The sequence below is a fragment of the Platalea leucorodia genome, assembly GCF_965183815.1.
Source record: "Platalea leucorodia genome assembly, chromosome: 11".
Taxonomy (NCBI): Eukaryota; Metazoa; Chordata; class Aves; order Pelecaniformes; family Threskiornithidae; genus Platalea; species Platalea leucorodia.
The window spans coordinates 8,179,416-8,205,632 of record NC_138833.1 but is presented as its reverse complement, the minus strand read 5'-3'; the positions used below and the strand labels follow the sequence as shown (position 1 = coordinate 8,205,632).

At 55.8% G+C, this 26,217-nt stretch overlaps 2 protein-coding genes across 2 annotated transcripts in view; both read left to right on the top strand.

The window, feature by feature from the left end:
• Positions 1-644: 644 nt before the first annotated feature.
• LOC309596189 (uncharacterized protein) overlaps positions 645-26,217 on the top strand; it is a 39,192-nt gene continuing 13,619 nt past the window's right edge. Inside the window, 5 exon segments of the mRNA XM_082324032.1 lie at positions 645-3,212; positions 7,120-9,585; positions 9,911-9,937; positions 9,939-12,407; positions 17,487-17,545. Coding sequence (XP_082180158.1) covers positions 780-3,212; positions 7,120-9,585; positions 9,911-9,937; positions 9,939-12,407; positions 17,487-17,545 — 7,454 coding nt within the window. The 5' untranslated portion in view covers positions 645-779.
• On the top strand, positions 13,065-15,916 carry LOC309596184 (protocadherin gamma-C5-like; the record flags this gene model as incomplete). Its single annotated transcript, XM_082324027.1, has 2 exons — positions 13,065-15,479; positions 15,851-15,916. 2 exons carry the CDS (start codon positions 13,065-13,067, stop codon positions 15,914-15,916), a joined length of 2,481 nt encoding a protein of 826 aa, XP_082180153.1.

Genomic DNA, 26,217 nt, shown 5'->3' with positions numbered 1-26,217 from the left:
TACGTCGCGACGCCGTGGCATGTCAGGAAGGGGCTGACCAAGCACTTGGGTGGGAGGGCCGGCATCCCGACGGTCCCAAGGGACGCGCGGAGCTGGCGCATGGTGCAGGCGCTGGCTCATCCGGAGCCCTGCGTGCCCCGGCCGACGCTCCCCACCCCTCCTCCCGCCCGCTCCACCTCCCCTTCTTGCTCCCGCTGCCTCTTTCCAACGAGGTTTTCCTGGGTGACACCCCGCCTGTTTCCATATCGCCCCTTTTGGCGTCATCCTCTCCGCCAACGCTTACACCTTCCTGCCCGCACAAGCAGTCCCCGTGCCCGATCTACGCTGCCTCTGCCCGCGCTCTCCCAGCCCGTCTGTCCTTATCAGCCGGGTTTCTCGCAGGGCTGTGCTCTCCCTTCAGGGTCAGCCGGCTTGAGCCCCGCTGCCCCGGGGCCGGGGCCGCCGCACTCCCTCCCCGCGGTGTTCAGCGGGCGGCTGCCCCGCGGCGGGGCTCCGGCAGCCCTGCGCTCCGTGCAGTTATTGGCCGGGACTCTGTGTGCCGCTGTCGGCCAATGATGGAGCGGGGGGGAATCTGGCGGCCCGGCCCCGCTCGGAGCCGGGATGAGGCGCAGACGGTCTCAGAGAGAGCCTGGGAGTGAGTCACGGCGGAGCCCGCCAGCAATGCCCGTCTCCCTGCCGGACGCCGCTTCCCGGGGCGCGCTGGGCAGCGGCATGACGGGGCGAGCTGAGGATTTCTAGCCGGGAGGGGGGCGAAGCGGAGAGCGCGGCCGTCCTGTGCGATGAACGGCGTTGCTGTAAGGAGCCGCGGGGTGACGACGGGGCAGGTACTGAGCCTCTTGCTTTTGTTCGGCGTTTCCGACTGTGTTTCCGCCGCGATTCGCTATGCGATTCCCGAGGAGGCGCGGAGAGGCTCCGCGGTGGGGAACGTGGTAGCCGACCTGGCGCTGGACCTCGGGCGGCTGCCGGGACGCCGGCTGCGGGTGGTGTCCGGCGGCAACAAGAAGTACTTCGGGGTGGATCTGACGAGCGGCGCGCTGCTGGTGAGCGAGCGGATAGACCGGGAGGAGCTCTGCGGTGCGCTCTCTCCCTGCTCCCTCAGCTTTGAGATCGTGGTGGAAAACCCGCTGGAGCTGTACAGCGGCGCCGTGGAGATCCAGGACATCAATGACAACGACCCGGTTTTTCCCAGCAGCCAGGCGAGGCTGGAAATCAGCGAGTCGGTGGCGGCCGGAGCACGCTTCCCGCTAGAGAGCGCGCAAGACCCCGATGTGGGGATTAACTCTTTGCAGACCTACCAGCTCAGTGCCAACCCGCACTTTGCGCTCGACGTGCAGACGAGGGTGGATGGGAGCAAGTACGCGGAGCTGGTGCTAGAGAAGGAGCTGGACAGGGAGGAGCAACGTGAGCTGCACTTGGTCTTGACTGCGCTGGATGGAGGCAGCCCGCCGCGATCGGCCCACGTGCAGATCCACATTGATGTTGTGGATGCCAACGATAACTCCCCAGTCTTCAACCAGTCCACCTACAAGGCGAGCGTGACGGAAAACACACCCAGTGGTACCCTGGTCGCCAGGATCAGTGCGTACGATCTGGATGATGGGCCAAACGGAGACCTCGTCTATTCCTTCAGCAGCCACACACCTGCCAAGGTACGAGAACTCTTTGCTCTGGACTCAGCCACAGGGGAGTTGAGGGTCAAGGGGCAGCTGGACTATGAGGAAACAAAGCTGTACGAGATTTACTTACAGGCTAAAGACAAGGGCGTTGTTCCTGGCGTGGCTCATTGCAAAGTGTTGGTGGAAGTTGTGGATGTGAATGACAATGCTCCAGAGGTGACAGTGACTTCTGTGTACAGCCCCGTGCCTGAAGATGCAGCCCCAGGGACAGTTGTAGCTCTGCTGAGTGTAACGGACTTGGACTCCCATGATAACGGTCTGGTGAACTGCTTCGTTTCCCCTGGGATCCCATTCACGCTCAGCTCCTCCCTCAAAAATTACTACACATTGAAAACAAAAGCAGCTCTGGACCGGGAAAAAGCATCGGAATATAACATTACTATCACAGCCAGGGACTCAGGTTCACCACCCTTGTCTGCAGTAAAACAGATCCTGGTGCAGGTGTCAGATGTCAATGACAATGCGCCCAAGTCTTCCCAGGACTCCTATGATGTGTATGTGCTGGAGAACAACATGCCTGGCATCCCCATTCTTAATGTGAGCGCCACAGACCCAGACCTTGGGCGCAACGCCCATCTCTCCTATACTATCTTGCAGGGTGATCCCACTGTAGGCCACCTCTTCTCCATCAACCGGGAGAATGGCACCCTCTACCTGCTCACCTCCCTGGACCACGAGGACCAAGTGGAGTTCAGCATGATGGTGCAGGTTCAGGACGGCGGCTCTCCGCCTCTGGCCACTAATGTCTCAGTCAGTGTGTTTGTCACTGACCTCAATGACAATGCCCCAACCGTGCTGTACCCTCACCCCAACACCACCGCCACCTATACTGATGTGGTGGCACCAGGCACTCCTGCCGGGCACATGGTCACCAAGGTGGTGGCGGTGGACGCGGATGCAGGGTACAATGCCTGGATCTCCTATACCCTGTTGCAGGCCACTGACCCCAGCCTCTTCTCAGTTGGGCTGCACAGCGGGGAGATATTCACAGCCCGCCAGCTCCGGGAGGATGATGCTCCCCAGCACACGCTAGTCATCCTGCTGAAAGACCATGGGGAGCCTGTGCTGTCCACTAGTGCCACTGTCTCCATCTCTGTGGCTGAGATGGTCAAGGAGGTGCTCACTGACCTCACTGATGTGGCACCCGCCAATGATCCCAGGAGGCATGTGACCTTCTATCTCATCCTGGCGGTGATTTTGGTGTCAGCAGCTTTCTTCATCACCATGTTGTCACTGGGCATCTTCAAGTGCTACAAGTGGAGGCAGTCAAAGGAGCTGTTCAACAGCTCCCGGAGCACCCTGTACAGGACACCAGGGCCCTTTCACCACATTGACGCCGTGCGGGGTGGCTTCACACCACCCAACTTCTACCACCAGGTCTATCTCACCACGGACTCTCGCCAGAGTGATATCCTGTGTAAAAAGCCCTTCACTTCCAGCCCGTTGGGGAGCCGCCAGAGCACCATGAGGAATGGTGAGCCAGGGCTGTACCACCAGATCGTGGGCACCGCCAGCCGGCTCCCCACCCCTGCTGAGGTAATGTAGCTCCTTCCTTGGCATGTCCCAGTGCCGGGAAGAGCCATGGTTCATTCGTGCCATACACATATGGTAGTGGATTGAGGTTGGGAGGAATATCCGGTCATGCCATGCCTCTAAAGAGTGGTTAGCTGTAGCTGAACAGGTCTTTTTTGGAGTCAAATGAGCCGTCCTGGGTGTCGATGACATTTGCACTGTGGTGAGCAGGATCAAGTGAGTCAGTTTGCTCAGGTTAGTGAACATATGTCTTTCGGATGCAGTTTTGGGTACACCTTGCATCAGTAACTGGTGGAGGCTGAGGTCAGCTTGCAACCACTTGCAAATCCTTGGCAGAAAGTTTGCTGCTAATGGTATTTCCTTCCCTTTGCAAAATGAGAGCCGAGGGGAGCACTTGCCGGGTCAGGCACTGGGAGGGGAACATAGCCTCTCTGTGTTGTGCCCTGCTGTGGGCTGAGGAGGTGGTGGTGCAAATGGGGCTGGGAGCCTCCAGCTGCCAGTGGGGGACCGGAGTGTCGCTTCCCACAATATAGCATGTAAAGCTGAAGAACGATGCTGGTTCCTCCGTTTGACAGACCGTGGCCACAGAGCAGTCCCTCCCGTCCGTGTCTCACTTCATGTTTGACTCCTGATAGTTCCAGTTTTGTTTCCATGGAAGTTTTGTGATGATGTTCGCTTTGGGGTGGGGGGGTGGGATTGCAGACTACTCCAGTCGCTTGCAGGGCTCTGCTGAGCTGGACTGTGTCTCTAAGCAGGATGGTGAGTCCTCCACCCAGGTGTTCCTTTAACAACCGTATTACAAGCCTTGCACAATTTGTGATATGCTATGTCCGGGTGATGTCTAATGTCCTGACTGAACAAATTGCAGCCAGGAAGGCGTGTGCGCATGGCAGGCAGCTTCTGTGCTTCTTCCCGGTGGGAATTGTGCAGCTTAATTTGAGAGCTTTCAATTACAGGAACGCTTCAATCCTCAGAGGTGAGGATGGGTAGTGGATCCAGCAGAGGCGGTGGGAGGGGATCTGATGGGTTTCCAAGGTGATTGGTGCTGGTAATATGTCCCTTCCCAGGAGGCCGTGAGTAGGAACGACCGGTTCCTCCGAGCAGAAGGAAGTGAGGTGCAGCGGAAGCTGTGTATGGGTGTGGAACTATGTGTGCCGCCTGCTTGCTGTGGCCGAATCACAGAGAGGCAGAAACCTCTCAGAATTATTTTATGCCTTTTTCTTTTCCTTTTTTTTTTTTTTTCTCTTGCGTCACTGCTCAGACTCAGCACTTCTGATTTGTGGCAGGTGGGAATGGCTGCAGCAGCTGCAAGAGCAAGTGTTCCTCTGCGTTGTGTGGGCTGTGCTACAGCTGGGGACAAGGATGTCCCCTCCACCAAAGGGTCCTGGCAAGATACCTTGGGGGGGGGGGGGGGGGGGAGCGCAGGAAGTAAATGATTTGGGAGTGGGGATGGAAGGAGGTGATGACAGGCAGGTGGTAAGCCTGAGCCCTAGCCATGGCTCCCATCTACTCCCCAGTACTGCACTGGAAAGGCACTGGCAGTGAGAAACCAGCTGGACTGGCTCTAGGTCCTGGATTTTCAGTCTTTGTGGTCAAAGAAGATCCAGCCCAATGCCATGGACCATGTCAAGCCTGCAAAGGCTTCACACCTCTTTGCTCTGCAGGGCAACAGCCGACCCCAAAAACGATGCAGTGGGGATGGTGCTGGCCCCATCTGTGGCAGGTGGTCTGTCCTGCCATAAGGGATCCTATCCTGCAGGATCTCCAGTGATCCCCCAGCTCCCTGGGTCAGCGCCTTTCCACAGAGGGAGCTCTGACCCTCTGGAACAGGGACATCGTCTCCATCCTGGACACCCCATACCCTTCCTGCCTTGCCACTGTCCCCATCCCAGGCTTTGGCAGACCCAGGCAACAGCAGGATTCCCCATGTGAAGCCTGTCCCTTGCTCCAGCCCCTTAGTGACCAAGCCACCTCGGGACACTGAGCGGATTCCCCCAGACCATGTGGGTTTCACAGGGGGCTTCTGCTGAGGTACCGCAGCAGCACCAAACCCATTCCCAGGGGTGCAGCACCTCATGTTGCCAGCGGCAACGTCTGTCACCCAGCTGTGCTGTCCAGGGCCCTGCCTGGGATGGGGACAGGGCACATCCCGGAGTCAAGGTTACTGCGACAGCTTCCTGCTGGTGGCACCGTTGGAAGCCCTTCGGGAATGAGTACGTCCAAGCAGGTGTCGGTCTTTGGGTGCTGGGGAATCCACTTGTCCAGCGGTTTGCTGTGTTGGCCCTTTAAGAATGCCTTCTCCTCTCTCCTGGAGCAGGCAGTAGCTGGGACCCGGGCGGTGTTCTGCACCAATCGCGAGGTTCCTTGCTCCGTCTCTCCCTGACTGGCAGCAGGGTGGCCCCGCCCCGTGGCTCTTGGAATGGGCAGGGAGGGGCTGTAGAAGGGAGGGGCTGTAGAAGGGAGGGGCTGTAGAAGGGAGGGAAGACCCTCGACGGCAGCACCTCCACCGTCTCTGTCTTCACCCCGCCAGATGGTGTCCCTGTCACTGTCCAGTGTGCCGGGCATGGGTGCCCCCAGCCTCTCTTGCCTATTCCCCAGGTCCCCTTGGTGCCCGGGTGGTGGGGATGGGCAGGGTCCCAGGCAGGAGCTGGCTCTCCTGCTTGCCGCACCGCTGCAGACCCCAGCTCCCCAGGATCTGTGTGCGCCCAAGGGAGGTCAGGGTGGTCTTGAGTGTGCCAAGGATAGGACTCCAGGGCATGACTGCACAAGGCTTCTGCAGGGATGTGAACTGAGCTAGCACCCTGCAGCTTGCTGCCATCCTCTGGAAACAGGGAGAGGGGGAGATTACTGCTCCAATCTCCCCTGGGGAGGCTGAGACCCTTGCTTTTGCCCTCTGGCAGATTGCTTGGCTGCAAAGCTGTATCTGCCACAGAATTTCAGTATGTGTCTGCCAGGTGGGAGGCTCGGGCCCCCTTCCCAGTCTGACGTCCTGACCTGATGTTGCGATCTGATGGTGGCCTAGTGGGCTTGTTGGCTGGCTTCGTGTGTTTGCAGTGATTCGGGTACTGTGAAGGCTGACCCCTTCTTTGTCCCAGGGTGAGGAACGGGCATCTAGCTGGGTGTGCATGGGGAGCAGTTGTGTTCTGGCTTTGAATGGCTCGCCCATGTCTGCCTTCCCACCTCCTGCCTCTGACACCCATGGGGGGCTGGCAGGGGTGGGCGTCCTTGTCTAGGTGCAAGGTCTCCTGGTTGATGGTGGTACTGGTGGCAGTGATGCCTCACTTACAGAGGCAATCATGGGGTGCAGGCAGTGGCCAAAGCATTAGCTGGGGGGGAGAAAAGGGGTGGGAGAAGAGCCCCTGGCACCTCAGGGCTCTAACAAGCACCTTTTCATCAGGCATGAATCCTTTGGCCCGTGTTCATGACAGCTGCCCTTTGTCTGTGGGCACGATGTGAAGCCACCATTGTGGAAGGGGGAGCACACAGGGAGGGCTTGTACCTAGCTTCCAGGCTGCCAGGACGTGCAGTTTCCCTGCAAACGGGAAGCGAGCTGTCGGAGCAAGTGACTCAGGCTGGCGGAGGGGAGGCCGGGGGTGGCAGCCCCGCTGATGCCGGCTAGGGGCCCCGCTTCCTGCACCTCCGGGGAGCCACCGCTGGCCGAGAGGGGATGGAGCTCTCGGCCAATTGGGCGCTGATCTGAAGCGGGGAGGGGGAAATCTGTTTCTCCCCCCCCTTCCACCTCCGCGCTGGGGCTGTGATTCAGTTCCCCTCCCCCAGCCCACCCCCTCTGTTCCGAGGCTGACAGCCTGAGCTGCAGCCTGCTAGAGCCCCGGAGCCGTTTTCCAAGCCGTGGAAGAGAGACCCAGGGATTTTTTCACAGCTCCCCAGTGCCTGCTGTGTCCCGGGCCAGACGTGCACAGACATGGAGAGCGTCAGCCTCCAGCGACCCGCCTGGAAATGGCAAGTACTGAGTTTGTTTTTGCTCTGCGGCTGGGGCTGGGTCTCCGGGCAGATCCGCTACTCGGTGGTTGAGGAGTCGGAGGTGGGAACCGTGGTGGGGAACGTGGCCCGGGACCTGGGCTTGAAGCTGGAGGAGCTGCCGGGTCGCAGGCTGCGCCTGGGCTCAGAGGAGAGCCTGCGCCACTTTGCCGTGCACCTGGACAGCGGCACACTGGTAGTGAGCCAGCAGCTGGACCGGGAGCGTCTGTGCGGAGCGGCTGCCAGCTGTGTGCTGTCAGTGCAGGTGGTGACAGAGAACCCCCTGCAGCTCTTCCGCCTGGAAGTGGAGATCCTGGACCTGAATGACAACTCCCCGAGCTTCCCCACTGCTCACCGCACCCTGCGCATCGCCGAGTCTGCCACAGTGGCTGCGCGCTTTCCCCTGGAGAGTGCGCAGGACCCCGATGTGGGCACCAATGCCGTGGGCTCCTACCGGCTGAGCCCCAACTCCCACTTCTCCCTGGACGTCAAGCAGCAGCAGGATGGCAAGCTCTTCCCGGAGCTGGTGCTGGAGCATGCCCTGGACCGGGAAGAGCAGCCAGAACTGCAGCTGGTGCTGACAGCTGTGGATGGGGGAAGCCCAGCCCGCTCGGGCACAGCACAGATAACGGTCCTGGTCCTGGATGTCAATGACAACGTGCCCACCTTTGACCGCACCACGTACAAGGTGCAAGTCCCAGAAAACACACCTGTGGGGGCGCTGCTCCTCCGGCTCAATGCGTCTGACCCCGATGAGGGCCCCAATGGGGAGACGCAGTACTCCTTCGGGGTTCACACCTCCGACTCGGTCCGAAGGCACTTTGCCCTGGATCCCCGCAGTGGCGAGGTCCGGGTGAGTGGGGCCTTGGACTTTGAGGAATCATCTTTCTATGAGATCTACGTGCGAGCCCATGATGGAGGGGTCCCAGAGATGGAGGGCCACTGCATACTGCAGGTGGAAGTGGAGGATGCCAATGACAACCCCCCAGAGGTGCTGCTCACCTCCCTGCTGAATCCGGTGCCAGAAGACACTCCACCAGAGACTGCCGTGGGGCTTTTCAATGTACGGGACCGAGACTCAGGGACCAATGGGGATGTGAGCTTGGAGATCTCCCCCGATGTGCCTTTCACCATCAGGTCCCTTCAGAACCACTTCTCCCTGGTCACCCAGGAGAGCCTGGACCGAGAGTCCACCTCACAGTACATAGTAGAGCTGATTGCCCAGGATGGCGGGTCTCCGGCCCTCACCACGACACTCACTCTGCTCCTCAACATATCTGACGTGAATGACAACCCCCCACGCTTCTTGCAACCCTTCTACGATGCCTTCCTCCCGGAGAACAACCCACCTGGCTCCCTGCTGTGCACTGTCTCTGCCTCGGACCCTGATGATGGGGATAATTCCCGTCTTGTTTACTCCATAGAGAGTGGCCAAGTGCAGGGTGCCCCCACCTCTTCCTTCGTCCACATCAACCCTGACAATGGCAACCTCTATGCTCAGCGCACCTTTGACTTTGAGCTGCTGCAGGTTCTGCCAGTCTCTGTGGCTGTGCGGGACTCGGGGTCCCCTCCACTCCATGCCAACGTTACTGTCTACATCTTTGTGCTGGACCAGAATGACCACCCCCCCACCATCCTGCAACCTGCCAGTGACAGTGACATCCTGGCACCCCAGAGAGTCCTGCTGTCTGCCCCACCGGGCTACCTGGTCACCAAGGTGACAGCAGTGGATGCGGATGCCGGGCACAATGCCTGGCTCTCATACCGACTGCTGCCGCAGTCCACCGACCCCTCCTTGTTTCACGTGTCGCTGTACACTGGGGAGGTGCGGACGACGCGTGCCCTCCAGGACACCGACGTGGCAGTGCAGCAGCTCATTGTCCAGGTGACGGACAACGGCAACCCACCGCTCTCCACCACTGTCACCATCACCGTGGCCCTGGAGGAGGGAGCCCTGGAGGAGACCTACAAGCCTCGGGATTTCCTGGCTGGTGTCAAGGAGAAGCCGGACCTGACCCTCTACCTGATTATTGCGCTGGCAGCCGTTAGCACTGTGGTGCTTGCCACCGTCACCCTCCTGGCTGCCCGGTGCCTCCGGCGCAGAGGCCGTGCCGCCGACTCACCCTGCTGCTGCTGCTGGCTCAGCGAGTCACCCTCCCGGGACTTCTTCAAGCACTCCAGCCCCAAGCTCCAGCTCAGCTCCGACGGCACCCTTAAGTACATGGAGGTCACCCTGCGACCCACCGACTCCCAGTCCCAGTGCTACAGCACCTGCTTCTCCCCCGGCTCCGACCGGAGCGACTTCACCTTCCTGCGGCCTTGCCCGCCCCCCGCGACCCTACCGAGGGAAACCGGGGCTTTCCTCTCCGCTACCGGTACGCTGCGGGACCCCGGCCAGGTGAGAGCCTAGGGGCAGGGGAAGGCGCTGCCGGCGCGGGGCTCGCCGGGCGGCCGGGCCGCGCCTTCCCCCGGGGCCGCCCCTGCTCCCCCGCCGCGGCGCGGGGGGCGCGGGGGGCGCGGGGCCGCCGCCGCTCGGGGAAGCGCCGCAGGTTCGCGCCGCGCGGCAACGGCCGGCGGGTTGCGATTGGCGCCGGTGTTGCTGTCCTGGGAAAGGAGAGCGGCGATTGGAGGAGCGGCGCGGAGCTCGGAACCAATGGCGAGGCGGCTGCGCGGAGCCCCGGCGTCCCCCGCCCTCGTCCGACCGCGTCCGCCCCAAACAATGAATGGGAGCGGCGAGCGCTGAGCGCGGCCCCGGAGCGCGGAGGGCATCGCTCCCCGGCCGCCCACCCGGCAAGGATGCCGAGGGCAGGGAAGGCGGGCCGGTCCCTGGGACTGCCGCGTGTCTTCTCTTTCTGTTTCTTCTTGCACAGCTCCTCTGCTCAGATCCGGTACAGCATCCCCGAGGAGCTCACCCGGGGTGCCTTCGTGGGCAATATTGCGAAGGACCTGGGCACCGATGTGGCAAAACTGGCGGCAGCTAACCTGCAGGTACTGTCTGATTCGGATTCCCAGTACTTCTCGGTCAATGTGAACACCGGCGTTATAATGGTCAGCGAGCGGATAGACCGGGAGCAGCTCTGCGGGCAGAACCCCCGCTGCTTCCTCCACCTGAAACTTGCCATCGAGAACCCAGTGGAGTTTTACCGCATCGAGGTAGAGATCCTGGATATCAATGACAACCCCCCAGAGTTCCCCAGTGATGAGGTTTCCTTGCGCATCTACGAGCTGGCATCCCTTGGTGCCCGCTTCCCCATCCAGCCTGCCCAGGACCCTGACGTGGGCACCAACACCTTGCAGACCTATCACCTGAGTGCCAATGAGAACTTCAACCTCAACGTGAAGGCACGCACAGATGGTGGGAAGTTCCCTGAGCTGGTGCTGGAGAGGGCCCTGGACCGGGAACTCAGAGCTTTCCACCACCTGGTCCTGACCGCTGAAGATGGGGGCTCTCCCCCCCAGTCCAGCAAGACACACATCACTATTCAGGTCCTGGATGCCAATGACAACCACCCGGTCTTTGACAGACCATCATACGGAGCCCGCTTGGTGGAGAACTCGCCGCTGGGCACCCTCGTGGTGAAGTTAAATGCCACCGATGTGGATGAAGGGCCCAACGGAGACATCCGCTACTCCCTCAGCAGCCACAATTCAGCTGCCTTACGCCAGATCTTTGCCATTGATGAGCAAACTGGGGAGATTCGCGTCCAGGGCAACCTGGACTTCGAGGAGGCAACGGTGTATGAGATTGAAGTGGAGGCCAAGGACATGGGATCGCCCACAATGGAGGAGCACTGCAGCGTGGTGGTGGAAATCACTGATGTGAACGACAATGCCCCTGAGGTTATTCTTACCTCCTTCTCCAGCTCCCTGAGTGAGGATGCACCTCCGGGCACAGTGGTGGCCGTGATACATGTCAGAGACAGGGACTCTGGTGAGCAGGGCAAGGTCCAGTGTCATGTGTCTCCAGATCTTCCCTTCCAGCTGCGTAAGGACTATGAGCACCAGTACTCGCTGCTAACCAGCACCCATTTGGACCGGGAGCACGTTGCCTACTACAACGTCACCGTCTCTGCCTCGGACCTGGGCAGTCCCCCGCTCTCCCGCCACACCATCTTGCCAATCGCCCTCGCAGATGTCAATGACAACGCGCCTCAGTTTGAGCAAGCGTCCTACGAAGTGCTGGTGGCAGAAAACAACCCGGTGGGCAGCGTGCTGGTTACAGTCTCTGCTGCCGACCCTGACTCGGAGCAGAATTCCCGCCTCTCCTACTCCATCCTGCGAGCTGGTGGGACAGATCCAGGCCTGGATCCGACTCGCTACCTCTCCATACATCCCACAAGTGGGCAGGTCTCTGCCAAACTCCCCTTTGACTATGAGCAAACCTCCTATCTCCAGTTCCACGTGGAGGTCTCTGATGGCGGCTCCCCGGCCCTGAGGAACAGGACGCTGGTTCACATTTTTATAGTGGACCAGAACGATAACGCCCCACGGGTGCATTTCCCCAGAGCCGGGGAGGACTCCGCTACCCAGTTCCGAATCTCCCCATCCACTGCCCCTCCTGCTCTCATCACCAAGGTGGTGGCAATAGATGCGGACTCGGGGCGCAATGCCTGGCTCTCCTACCACCTCGTGGAAGCCACAGACCCGGGGCTTTTCAGCGTGGCCCTGCGCTCTGGAGAGATCCGGATCATGCGGGCCCTGCAGGAGACGGATGCCTCTGCACATGAACTGCTGGTCGTGATCCGGGACGCTGGGGAGCCCCCACTCTCCACAGCTATCACATTGGTGGTGCTGGTGGAGGAGAAGGGCCCAGAGGCCTTGCAGGGCTCTGAGGCTCGGGCTGCCGATGGTGGGGGCTTACCCACAATTACGCTTTATCTTATTGTGTCCCTAGTGCTCATCTCCACTGTCTCACTGGTGGGACTGGCAGCACTGGGCGTGCGGTGCCTCCGGCGGGGCTCTGCACCTGCCAACCAGGGCTGCTGTGTGGAGAGCGTGAACACGCTTCAGCCCCCTCCCAGCCACATTTTTGGGCACTTGCACTACGAGCCTAAGCAAGGGGACACGGTGATGGGCGTCCAGGTGACGGCCACGGCACCTCCCGCCCCGCGTTACCGTTCCTGCTTTTCGCCGGTCTCGGACATCAGCGAGTTCATGTTTGTGAAACCCTCTGCGGGTCCAGCTGGTGCCAACCCGCCGGATCCCACCCTGTGCAGCGAGGTGAGCTCGGGAGCGTGTTCCCCAGCCTAACCGCAGCCCCGGCGTCTGCGGGGCTCGGCACCGGAGCGGTTCGGGATGCGGCACCCCCAGCTGGCTTTGGGGAGGGGCTGCCCGCCGGTGCCCACTCCCAGCAGTCTGGCAGGGCGGAGCGGGGCTTCCCGCTGCCGGGAGTCCCCGGCGCCCTCCCGGCGCTGCGGGGGCGGAGTGGCGGCGGCGGAGCGGGGGGGGGGGGGGGGCGCTACGCCGTGCGTATTTTGGAGAGGGCGGCGGAGGAGGGAGAGGAGAAGGAGGAGGAGGGAGAGAAAAAGGAGGAGGAGGAGGAGGAGGGGGCTGTGGAGAGACGTAAAACTGTCACTCGGTCCATCCCCTCCGCTCGCCGACTTTGTGTGCCTTTGCGTGCCTTTGCGTGCCGAGGAGCGGCTCAGCCGGCCGGGCTGCGATCGCCCCCCCCCGCCCCCTCCATCCCTCCCTGCCCGGCTCCGGCGGCTCCGGCGGCGTCTTCCTCCCTGCGCAACCCGCTCGGACCCCCTCGGGGCGCGGGGGTTCCGGCGCGGCGGCGGCTCCCGGGGCCGGCAGCGGGGGCGAGGAGGCGGGGGAGGCTGCGCGGAACCGCCGCCGCTCCGCTTCGCGCTGCTCTGCTCTCACACCCGGCACGGGATGCTCGGGGGACGGAGTTTGCCATGGCAGCTCCCGCTGCTGCTCGCAGCCCTCTCCTGCCTGCCGGCTCCCAGCAGCGCCCAGCTCCGCTACTCAGTGCCCGAGGACCGAGAGCCGGGCTCCTCGGTGGGCGACCTGGCCAAGGACCTGGGGGTGGAGGTGCGGAGCCTGGCCACCCGCAACCTGCGCCTGGTGAGCGAGGGTGGGCAGCGGCACTTCCAGCTGGACCTGGCGGCGGGTGTGCTGCTCCTCGACAGCAGACTGGACCGGGAGGCACTGTGTGGGCAGAGCCCCACGTGCTCCCTACACCTCCAACTCGTCATGGAGAATCCCCTCCAGCTCCACCGTGTTGAGGTGGACGTCCTCGATGTGAACGACAACGCGCCCCAGTTCCCCAAGCCGGAGGTGGTCTTGGAGATCACGGAGGTAGCCAACCGTGGGACTCGGCTACCCTTGGAGGTAGCAGAAGACCCGGATATGGGCTCCAACTCCATCTCCACCTACGAGCTCAGCCCCAGTGAGCATTTCACCCTGAGTATCAACGTGAGAGGAGATGGTGTTAAAATGCCCGAGATTGTACTGCAAAAAGCACTGGATAGAGAGAAAGTGGCTGTTCATCACCTAACACTGACAGCCCTGGATGGAGGGAATCCGGTGAAATCTGGCACTGCCAAGGTTACCATCCATGTCCTGGATGCAAACGACAACCCTCCTGTCTGTGACCCACCGATATCCACGGTACATCTGGAGGAGAACGTGCCAGTGGGCACTCTGGTCACCAAGCTGAATGTCACCGACCTGGATGAAGGTCCCAACGGGGATGTGGAATATTCTTTCAAAACTAGCAATAATGCACCTGGCAAATTCACCAAGCTGTTTTCCTTAGATCCCCGGACAGGAGAGATCAGAACCAAAGGCCTGCTGGATTATGAGGAATCCAGTGCTTACGAGATTGCGGTTCGAGCCAGGGACAAGGGATCCCCAGCCATGGAAGGACACTGTCACCTGCGAGTGGAATTAATCGATATCAATGATAACAGCCCAGAGATTGTGCTGACCTCTCTCTCCAGCCCAGTGCAGGAGGACGCAACCCCGGGCACTGTGATTGCCCTCATTGGTGTGAAGGACAGCGATTCTGGTGACAATGGGCAGGTCCGTCTGCAGATAGCAAAAGAGCTCCCATTTAAACTGGTGTCATCTTTTAAAGAGCATTTCTCGCTGGTCACAAATGGTCCCCTTGATCGGGAGAAGGCCAGTGGATACAACATCACGGTGAGGGCTGTGGATTCAGGGTCCCCACAGAGGGCCACGCAAAAAATGTTTTACCTCCAAATTGCTGACGTGAATGACAATGCGCCAAATTTCTCCAGCCCTTTTGATACAGCTCATGTTCAGGAAAACTCCCTTCCTGGAACTTCCGTTTTTTCGGTGTCAGCATTTGATCCCGATGAGGGTAGCAATGCCAAGCTGTCTTATTCCATCTTGCACAACGGGATGCAGGATGTACCCATCTCAACCTACTTCCGAATAGACCAGGACAATGGCACCATCTACACCGTGAGAGCTCTGGACTATGAGCAGGATAAGGTATTTCAGGTGCCTGTGGAGGTGAAGGATGCTGGGTCTCCTGCGCTGAGTAGTACTGCTGTGGTCCATGTATTTGTCCTGGATGAGAATGACAATGCCCCCACCATTGTCTACCCATCTGTCCCCAAGGGCTCTGCCTTCCACCAAACCATCCCGGCCTTGGCAGAACCTGGCTATCTGGTCACCAAAATTGTAGCTGTTGATGCTGATAGCGGCCATAATGCCTGGCTGTCCTACCAGCTGCAGGAGACTGCTGAGGCTTTGCCTTTCCAAGTGGAACGCCGCTCTGGAGAGATAAGGGTTGCACAGGCTCTCAGGGATTCAGAAGATCCCCACAGGCTGGTGGTCGAAGTGAGGGACAATGGGACACCGTCCCTCTCGGCCTCTGTGGTAATAGTAATTTCTCCAGAGGAAAACAGTGTGCAGGACTTTGCCAAGTCCTTGGACCTCCCCAAATCTTCTCCCAAGGATACCAACCTAACACTTTACCTCATCATCTCCTTGGTGTCCATTTCCCTTGTGTCCTGCGTGATGTTTGCTGTGGTGGCTGCCCGGTGTCTCAAAGCTGGCGCTGCCAGCTGGACCTTTGCGGGTTGCTGCCGAGGGACTGGCCGCAAGCCAGCTTCCCATTTCCGTGGGCAGATGAAGCCAGATGGCTTCATCAAGTACCTGGATGTGGGAGGAGCAGGCTTGACCTCCCAGGCACAGAATTACACCTCTTGTTTCTCTCCCATGTCTGACCAGAGTGATTTCCTCTTTGTAAAACCTTTCAGCCATTCTAGCACTGCGGAGACTGTGGCTGCCTATGAGCAGGTGACCAGCACCTTAGTGAGTCCCTGTGATGGGGTAAGAGATGGGTGTTTCTTACTGTCCTGTCTGCTAAGCGCAACGGTCCGTAATATCCAGGCCAATTGGTTGTTCTCTATCTGTCCTTCCACCTAAGAAGGTGGCTTCAGGGAACATGTGTCACCGTCACCTCCTGGGAGGTGGCAGGTGAAAGCTTTGGCTCGGCTCGATGGAGTTGGGGGAGGGGGCTGGGTGGCACTATAAAATCAAAGACTGTGTGTTTGTAGAGGTGGAGAGTTTTCCCTTGGCCCCGTTCATACTCTTTAAAGTGATTCTTAGCACGGTCAGAAACATGGTTTTTGGGTGTTTAACTTTTTGATTCTGTTTAACCTGTTTATTCTGCATGGCATAAGAACCGTGATGCAGAAGGAGGTTATCTGAAAGCAAAGTTTGTCGGTGTCTCTTTTGCTCTGTTTTAGAGGTGCATTGTAGAAATTTCTCACTTCTTAACTCCCAAGTGTTGTTAATTACAGATTGTGCCTGGCAAGGGATCATTTTCTGGCTTGGTCATTTTGAGCGAGGGGCTGAATTCACTATTCAGCACTGAATGTAGTGACATTTTTCGCAAAGGTTCTGGTGACCTTACGTGCCCTTGGGCTTGCAGAGACCTAGGCAGAGGCGAGCTTTGAAAACTTTAGCCACTTGCATTCAGATGTCTAAATATGGATGTAGGTGACTGTGTTTAGCTGTAGCTTTTATAACTTTGGGATATAAAAAGTAAAGTAATTTTGTGTCATAAATGCCTGCCCTAAATTTGAAACGGGTAATTACAACAGGAATTCAAAATATAGATTGGGAAGGGCTTAGTTAGTGCAGGATTGTGTGTCAGCATGTGCGAGAACGTGTATCTGAAATCTGGAGGGCAAGTATTTAAACAGCTTAATTTGCATGCAGCATGGGTATCAGTGGGGCCTCTATTTTAGGGGAGTAATTTATTCTAATATATTCTTTCATGAGAATCATCAAAGCTGTGGAGAAATTAGTGAAATCACGTCTACTAAATAAAAATCTAGGTCAGCTGTACCCATCTTCACTTTTCCTTAGTAATTGCATGTACAAGCAGAATAATCCTATAAAATTGATGTTGCACTGTATGGATTATGAACTGCTCATTCCTAAGGTAACTGAGAGAAATGTTGTCCTTTCCATGTAGCATGTTATCATTCTGGAGTTAATTAAGAAGATTATGATTTTCGGAAGTATGCGTCTTCCAGACAGAAAATAGTTCTGCTATTTAGTGCTCTTCACAAAGGCGTGATTCAAACAGGAATATGCAAGCCTGCTTCATGTCCTTCCTTATTTACAAAATGTCCATTGTCTGATGGTAAAATAACACAGACAGAAAGTGATACGAGGGCTTACTAATGAAGTTACAAAGTGTGCTGCTGTGTCGAAAGTTTATTGTGTCTCCTAAACAAATAATGCTTTTTTCTTTTGCTGTCGGAAGTTAATTCTTTTCTCTGTGGATAGAAAAATATTGTAATGCTCTGAGGCCACAGCATCTAGGAAAAGTCATTCAAATACAATGTGTGAAATCAAGATCTCAGGCAGGGCTTTTTAAGGACAGAAGACGGACAGATTAGGAAGGTCTGTTATCATTTTACCTTCTGGCATTAAAAGCATCTTTCTCGGTATCATTTAACCCTGCCACCCCCACCCCCACACTTCTCCAAGCTCATTACTTTGGTACCATTGCTGCTGCTGAATTGATGCCCTTATCAGTTTATTTCATGCTTCATTTCTTTCACAGCCTGGTTTCCTGAGCTGCTTTGGAAGATTATTTGCTGAATAGTTTCTGTCATGCTTTTTAGTGTTCACACTGGTTCAGAAATACTCAGGAAAGGAGGGGGGGGTTCTTTTTGTTCTAATTGATTTGCTTTACTTGGAAAGAACGTGCTGATATTCCAGACTGAAGTAATCCAGGATCAGTTCACATTCATTTTCAAAGGCAAGAATGGAGGTATTAAAACTCTTCTATTTTCTCTGCAGCAAGCTCAGCCTAACACAGACTGGCGCTTCTCTCAGACCCAGAGACCTGGAACGAGTGGGTAAGTGCCTCTTTCTCCATGTATGTGTCCGGTGAAGGTTTCTTTCCTTTGTGTGCCACTTTCAGTGCTGGAAAGTCCTCGACTGGCAGCTCTGAGGACAGGCGTTCCCTGTCATTGGTAGAATAGTCCAGCCAAAGAGCCAGAAATAGGGCTGTTTCTTCGTCAGCTCTGTTTGATGGTCATGTGACAGCTGGTGTTTGCAATGGCGTGTCTGGTTTTGGTGTCTACAGCTCAAGGAGGACAGTCAGGAACCAGAGGGAGCTCCAGGTGACGTTGTGAGATGGTTAAAGGATTGGAAAACATGCCTTACAGAGAAAGGCTTCTTTTCTAATGCAGATTTTGAGCATTTAGACTAGATTCTGAGTCTAAAATCTTGATTCCTCCCCCTGCACAGAGGCCACTGGAAACCACTGCGTGAATCCCTTTACCAGCCACGGCTCCTTGAGCTCTGTGCTGCTGCAGCGTATGAATTGCCTGCTCTGGCTTGAGCACCTAGTGTCAAACCACTGTGTAAGCCCCTGTGGCAGCCAACAGTTGAGTGGATGAGCCCCAGGTCCCCAAAGGCCCCTCTAGAGGAACATGTCCCAGCCACACCTAACTCAGCAGGAGCAGGTCCCTCATGAAATGCCACTGTGCACTTTCCCCTGTGGGCCAGTCTGGCTGAATCAGGGTTGGGAGCCCTGGATCCAGCTCCATTTGTTGGGGAGTTTGGAGCCTTTCTTGCATTCCTTGGGAAGTGCCGTCTCCAAAACGGCGTGGTTCGTCGGTTCATTCAGGTGAGGAGCCTTCATGCTTCCCACTGGAGCTGGGCAACAGGACAGAGGGAGGCTAAATAAGAATAAAATAAACCTAAGGGGTCAGGAGACTCACAGGAAGGAGATCTCCTAAGGTCTGGTTTCACTCTCGAAACCATGGCTGAGTTTTTGCCAATTTGTATGTGATGTCAAAAAGATAAGAAGCCCTGGCAGCAGAGCAGAGACCTGCCTGCCAAGTGAGTACGTCTTTTGACTGTGCACTGTCTTGCTGCTGGCCCAACAAAGTTTGCTTTTCTTGGTCCACAGTGAGAAAATGTTGACAAAAAAATGTTGATCAGGCACCCTTCACCTCTCCCGTCTTCCTTCCTAGTTCATAGGGAGGGGCAGGGATCCTCTTCAGTGGGTGAACTTCCTTGAGTACCATCAGGGTAAGAAAGGAATTAACTCGGAGTCCACCTTCCTCTGTAAATACCCCAACCAGGGATTATTGTGTATGAGGAGACTGGCTCCAGGATAATTTTTATGTGAAAAGATTATATCTCTTGGGGCATACCCAAGGATTATACCCTTGGAGTAACCAGGAGTAAATTCAGATGCTGTGCTTCCTTGGCTGGCTGGGTCAGGCACCATATCTCTGCAGAACAGAGAGGAGCTCACACTTCTGTGCTTTTTTGTTCAGCTCCCGTGAAGGTTTAAATGGTGCCAAAGGGAGCATCAGGTCCTGGATTTTGGCATTGGAGCTTGCAGTTAAACATCTGCAGCAGCTGGTTGTGGCTGAGTCTTTCCCTGGGTCTGGCTCGATATTTAGCTTAACAGAAAATTAAGAGACTGCTATAGCTAACTTGTTGCAGCAATTAAATTTTGTTACTAGGCTCTTCTAGCTGACAAAGGCAAAATGGAGTTAGGGTTTAATGTAAAGTGTATAAAGCATTCCCACTAGAAACCAGCCATGGACTTTAAAACCAAGGCTATCACTGGAACAGTTTTCTCAGAGCTCTGTTGAATTCCCCATCACTGACAACATTTTAATCAAGAAAAATCTTTCTAACCATTTATGCTCCAGTTCAAATGGCAATTAACTGGAAAGCCCTCTTAGTACGGAAGTACGCCAGAGCAGCTGTAATAGTTTTGCTACGAGAAGTGAGTAAATGAGCCCCAGCAGAGCAAGCTCTGTTGCTCCCTCTTCTAAGCATTATGCTGGAGCTCTTCAAGGCATAGAGCTGATGCAGTGCAGACCTACTTAACTCAGTGACAGGGACCTTTTCTCAGGTCATGGGCCAGTGGCCCTCACCCCAGCCCCCAGGCTCTGCCTGTAGCTCTGTACAAGCTCCAGCCCCTTCCGAGACCTAAGTTGGAGCAGCAGCACATGGGGCGGTAAGAGAGAGGGCAGGAGGAAAGGCAGCCTCAGACTCTGTTTATGGGGAGCTGAACTAGCGCGACATGCTAGTTCTGGTGCACGACCCGTGATGTTACCTCTGATGATCTGTGACCTGGGTGCCCAAGGTGGTCCCTGAAACAGCCACCAGCGGCTTGTGTCAGTGCTGGTTGTGGCATAGGTTCCGATAGCACAGGCTGCCCAGGCTGGCCCCCGGGTTTGGAGAGGGGCTTTGCCCAAGCACAGGCTGGTACTGAAGTAGCTCAGTGGATTTTAACTCCTGCTGATTTTCCCCACCTGCCTGTGTTACTAAAGGGTGGAAGCAGAAAGTGCTATCGTATGTTCAGTGCCCAGCCCTGACATCTCTCTGGTGATCAAACAGGCAAATCCTGGAGAGCAGTCTGCTCCCTGTTGTGCTCTTCCCAGCATTTCAATGTCTGGTGTGTGAATTCCCCAGGCACCAATGAGTAGTGCAGGTATTAAAGAGGGTGCAAGGGCAGCTGCCTGAGCTCTGCCTGCCGTTACTCTTTCCAGTGTTTGCTCGTGTACAGCTGTGTCTCCTGCTGACAGGCGAACCTCTCTAGCACTATGAGCTCTCCAAACTGCAGGGCTCTGCTTGGCACTTGGGGAACACAGGCCACCTCTTAGCTGAAAAGAAAAAGAAGGGATGTGCTCTTAACTGCATTTGCCTGACCCAAATTAAATAGCAATAAAGACAAGGCAGCTTAGGCTAGTGGTTTGAATGGATCCCAGAGGGAGTCCGGCACTGACCCTAAGCCAGAAAGCAGGCTTAAACCCATGTTGTGATTTCTCCTTTGCTGTCTTCATGGGATTTGGGGAAGGGAACAATCCTGTCTTTTCTGAGCATAGCCTTGCCCACCAAAACAAATCCCACATGTCTCTGAGCACCTGGAACCAGGCAAAACTCAGGGTGAGCTCAATAAGGCAGGGACCATCTCTTGATCTTGTACATCGCTGCATTCAGGGCGCTGTTACGGGACAACAAAGAGAATTTGTTCTTTGTTCTGAAACACAGGAGAGCTCTGGTGCACATGCTCAGGAAATAAAAGCTCAGACAATATCCTTTAAAAATGTGGTAAGGAGTCAGACTTGAGTAGAGTGATTCTCATTTAATCTTGTTTGGGAGAAACAGGAGGAAAGATTAATTCATTTAATGATCTTTGTATTTTGTTTTCTAAAAAAAAAAAAAAAAAAAGCACCCATGCTGTCTCTGGGCAAATGTAAATGAATACAGAATGATACTGAGCAGCGGATGCCGTTCCCAGACAAATCAGATCAGTGGCTGTAGTGGAGATTACGGCGATGAATTGTCCAAAGTGGAGTAGACATACAGTCCAGCAGTGTTGCAGGACATCCCTGTGGGATTGTCAGCATGGGGTTTCCCTGGGGGGGGTGGCATATGGGGGGAGAACGCAGGGACTGGGACTGGTACGAGGGACCCATCTTGTTGCTTTTTCACTAGTCGCCAAAGGAACAGAGACTGTGCTTGCGCCCTGCATGTTCATGGTACTTGCCTGACCCCAGTAGCTCTTTGTTTTGATCTCTGTGTGATGGTTTATTCATGAAAACACCAGGCTGAAGTCGGCATTTCCTTCCTGGAGGAGTGGGGAGGGTTCTGTGTTGCTCACAGGTGGGCACGGGAGGGTGAGACATCCTGGACTGGGAAAAGCCGGTATGTCCTGGGCAGCTCGTGGGAGGAGTGGGGACAATCTCAGGCTGTGTGGGTAGGCTAGAAGGAGATCTCAGGCGGGAGGCACCCCAGAGACAGCGGCGGGGCACTCACAAGGAGATGGGGAGCAGTGTGGGAATCCCTGGTCACTCTGGGGGAGGGGGGAGCCAAGCATGCAAAGAAGATATAGAATGTCATTTCACACACCCCCTCCATTTATTTTCTCTAATCCTAAATCTCCCTGTGCTGCTGGTTTCCAATGCTATTGCGAGCCAGACTCCCTCTCCCCGGGCGAACACAGTCAATAGTGATACTCGCCTGTTAAACAGCATCACAGCTGCCCTGTCTGACCCCGGCCATCATCACTCAGGCTGTGCAGAGGGAGGAAGGAGAGTGCAGAAAAGGGGATTGCAGTTGATAGTGGAGGTGCCCATAGGAGAGCTATGAAGGAAAGGAGTTTTTTTTTCATTCTTTGTTTCATTTTCACACCTGAGCTCCAATAGTTGGGCTTGCAGGACTAACAACAGCCTGCCCGTGCATGGTGGGGGATAGGGATGGGAGAAAGGGTGTTCCAAGGATAGTCCTTAAAGCTCTAAGGAGCATTCTTGTCATTCAGAGCATGCAGGTACTGCCAAAGGGTGGCTGCAGCTCAGGTCGCTTCTAGTGTCTGTCTGGCCTGGTCAAGAGGTCTTGCGTGACAGCAGCACCCCAGTGTACCAGGACAGGCTCCCACCAAGGGGACCCCGTATGTGCGTGTTAGGGTGGGACATGTCAGAGCACACAGTAGCTGGGGCCAGAGGACAGAGGCAGAGGGAGACACGGACGTTCATGGGTTTACGCAGCGCGGGGGCGGATACACAGCAGAAAGACAACTGGCCACAGATGCAAGCTTTAGCACGTCCTTCCTAAAAAAAATACTTGCTAGCCCAGCAGCCACAGGGGTGTCTGCGGGTGTTGTAACCCCGTAGGAATTTACATTGCAAGTTTGTCTAACGTTATAGTTGATACAGTAGCAAGTGCTATAAAGCACATGCACACCTGCACCAGTGGGGATGTCCAAGTAAACACTGATGGATTTGCCTTCTGTCCACTCTTTGATTGAAAATGTTGTGAAAGCCGGCACATGCTGGGCAGAGGCACTGGCCAAGCTGCAGCCTGCAGCAGTCCTCTCCCTGCCCTCCAGTGCTACCACTGGGTTGCAGAGCCAGGTCCCTGTGACTATGACCCCTCTGTCCCTCTCATGCCCCACTATGGCCCTTCTGGCATCTTTTCATAGAATCACAGAAGGGTTTGGGTTGGAAGGGACCTTCAAAGATCATCCACTCAAACCCCTCTGCCATGGACAGGGACATCTTCAACTAGATCAGGTTGCTCAAAGCCCCGTGCAACCTGACCTTGAACACTTGCAGGGATGGGGCATCCACAGCTTCTCTGGGAAACCTGTTCCAGTATCTCACCACCCTCACTGTAAAACATTTCTTCCTTATGTCCAACCCAAACCCTACCCTCTTTCAGTTTAAAACTCTAGCCCCTTGTCCTGTCACTCCAGGCCCTGGTAGAAAGTCTCTCTCCATCTTTCTTATAAGCCCCCTTCAAGTATTGAAAGGCCGCAATAAGGCCTCCCTGGAGCCTTCTCTTCTCCAGGCTGAACAACCCCAACTCTCTCAGCCTTTCTCCACAGCAGAGCTGTTCCTGCCCTCTGACCATTTCTGTGGCTCTCACAGGTCCTTTTCTGTCATGTGCTGGGGACCCCAGAGCTGGATGCAGTGCTCCAGGGAGGTCTCAGGAGAGTGGAGCAGAGGGAGAGGATCACTTTCCTAGTCCTGCTGGCCACGCTGCTGCTGATGCAGCCCAGCATATGGTTGGCTTTCTAGGCTGTGAGCACACAGTGCCTGCTCATGTCCCATTTGTCACCCACCAGTAGCCTTAGTCCTTCTCCGCAGGGCTGCTCTCAATCCCTTCATCCCTGAGTCTGTACTGATATTGGCGATTGCCCCAACCCATGTGCAGGACCTTGCACTTGGCCTTGTTGAACTTCATGAGTTGCACATGGGCCCACTGCTCCAGCCTGTCAAGGTCCCCAGTGTTTCCCACCACAATATCTGCTCTTGCTGCCCTCCTGTGCACCATGCAGCGAGGGTCTCCCTATGCACCTCTTCTCCATTCCCCACCGCATCTGCAGCCTCCTGCTTTCTCTGAGCCCCTCCCCAGCACCACCGTCACCCCACACAGCATCCCAGGCTGTGGCCAGCTCTGAACCAGCAGCAGAACAAGCAGCTTTTGCAATTTCTAGCCACCCATGTGATGATGGGCAGTGACAGGCAAGCTAGTGGGCCAAGCATGGCTGGTAACTGAGCCTTTCCCTAGTAGGAGACACCAGTGAAGGTCTTTCTCTGTTGATTTTCATGCAAATGGTAGAAGAGTAGCATATCAGAAACTGCCACCTGGCCATCGGATCTGGTTGAAACCACTCAGCAGCTTCCAGAAGCCAGGGGTAATTGAACGAGTGGGTGGGCAGCATGGGGGAAATATGTTGAAAAAGTGAAAAGGAGGCAGTCATCAGGACAGGTGTTGCCTGGACAACATGCAGCTAATGGGATGTGCACCACAGCTGGTGTCACTACGTTTCTTGGGGAGGGCCAGGAGCCCTGGGAGCAACTGCTGGCACTTCTGGGCTGTGCAGGCTTCCCACCTTCAGCTCCTTATTGTCAGGGGCAAGAGGAGCAGCAGAAATAACTGTCACCCTGGGAAGTTTAGGAAATAATTGTAATTCTCAGGTTTCCATCCCAAATGCACTCAAGGGTTGAGTGGTATTTGCTTTGCCAGGTGAGGTTCCACATGTTTTGGAGGTGAATCAAAAGAGGTGCAACAGTCTTTGGGCTAAAAATCACTGCTTCTTCTGGCTAGTTTGCATTCGTCTGCCTGTTCAGATGCTTGAGTATCCAGTGATTCCTCCACAGCTCCTGCAGCATGTGGAATCTCAGCTGCCACCCCAAGGCCTCATGAAGGTGTGAGCGGAGCCCAGCAGCCTGAAAAATCGCAGCACTCTCTGGAAATCCCTTTGGGGTCATTGCCTTGCAGGAACAGCCATAATCTAAGTGACACAGTGCTCTCCTAAGATTGAGAGTTGCTGCGCTTTAGTGTGGGCTATGGACCCCTGCGTGAAGGAGGAGTTGTGCTAGTAAAAGGGCTCTGCTCTGAAGGGAGGGTTTCCCCCCTGTCAAAGCCTCTGAGACTGCAGAGCTTAAATCACCAGCTTGTGCCAGGTCCTGGGGAGCCTGGGAGAGAAGTTGCCTTTTTGGGGAGTATTTGAGGTGGTAGTTGATGCTTGATGATGCAGCCCACACCAGCCCCCAGCCTGTTTGTGTGTCTTTTGCTCAGCAAACATCTCGAAGGAAACCATGGAAGCCCAGCAAGGGCCAGATGGCTGCATCTGCCAGGTTTGTGGTTGCCCTGGTGGGTCTTAAAACAGGAAAGGTTGAAGACCCACGGAAGCTCACAGCTTTAGGTGGGACTGTGGTTTCCTATCAAATGCTGCAGAGAAAATGCTGCTTTAAAGCATTACAAAGCTGCTCAGAGCCTGGCTTTGCTCTGAGCATGGGCTGCAGCCCCATAGTGCAATTTTGTAGTGGATTTGGGGCACTGGGACAGGCAGAAGCTGTTTTGATGCTGGGAGCAGGAGTTGTCCCTGGATAACTGCTCTTCTTTACCCCTTTCCTGCAGAGCTGAGCCAATCCTGGGACTGGAAGCTGAAGGTTTTGTAGCCATGTGTCCTGGTCCCACACCACTTCCTCTTCTATAGCCAAGATACCACAGAGCTGGTCTCCCTGCTGTGCACAATGCCAGTGAGCACTCCTGCTTGCAGGGTTCACCCTTTTGTTTATTAACAGCCCAAATCTCAGCAGATTCAGTATATGGGCTTCTTTCTAGATCATGCAGCCCTCTTCGGCTGAATGTTTTCTTCCCTTATTGACCATCCTGGGCCAATAATCCCTTTATCCACATTTGTCATGGCCCTTGAGGTCTCAGCCACCTGAATCCTGCCAGGCGGGACAAAAGCTGGAGAGTCTTTTATGGAGAAAGGGAAATATCCTAGTGATGGGATGCATTTCTCATTCTGGAAAGTCCCCAGAATATCAGGAGTTTCATCATCACAGCGTTATGTATAGAAATGCTATTTTAGGTAATTTAGCAGGTGCTATGTGTATTAGTTTAATTTTTCTGTCTCCATCTGCTTCCTGCACAGCTGAGCACATGCCATGTCTGGCTGCAGAGATGCAGAGCTCGGACAAATAGACACAATATCCTTTCCAAAAAATTTCTCAAAATATCCTTCCCGGCATGTTTGGGGCATGGATGGCAGCAGGGTGGGCTGGGTGAAATAATACTGGTCTCAGCTCCAGCTCATCCATGAGGGCTGGAAGAGTCCCCAGGAGGGGGGACTGCCCCTGGTCCCCATTTTAGAGACATTGTGGCCTTTTATTCTGCCTCCGCTGGCTGGAAGTAACGACTAGCTGGTGCTTTGGGAGGCTGCAAATCTTCCCCCTGCTTGCCTGCTAACATTTTTCAATCCTGTCTTTGCAAAGTCATGATCTTAAAGCTGAGCCTAATCCAGGTCAGCTCCAGCCCTTGTAATTGCATTACAGAAGCGGCAGGGAATGTGCAGAGCTGGGGGAGCATGGGGGAAGGGCTGGCAGCATCCTCTGTTGAGGAAGGATGAAGGGCAGGAAATTGTGGCAATTTTGGAGCTGATTCTCTTTTTTCGGAGGCTGGGGGACGTGGGAGGGTGGCGGACTGTTGCCTGGGGCTGTGGGAGGCTGGCGTGGGCGGTGGGACAGAGGGATGCTGGCCC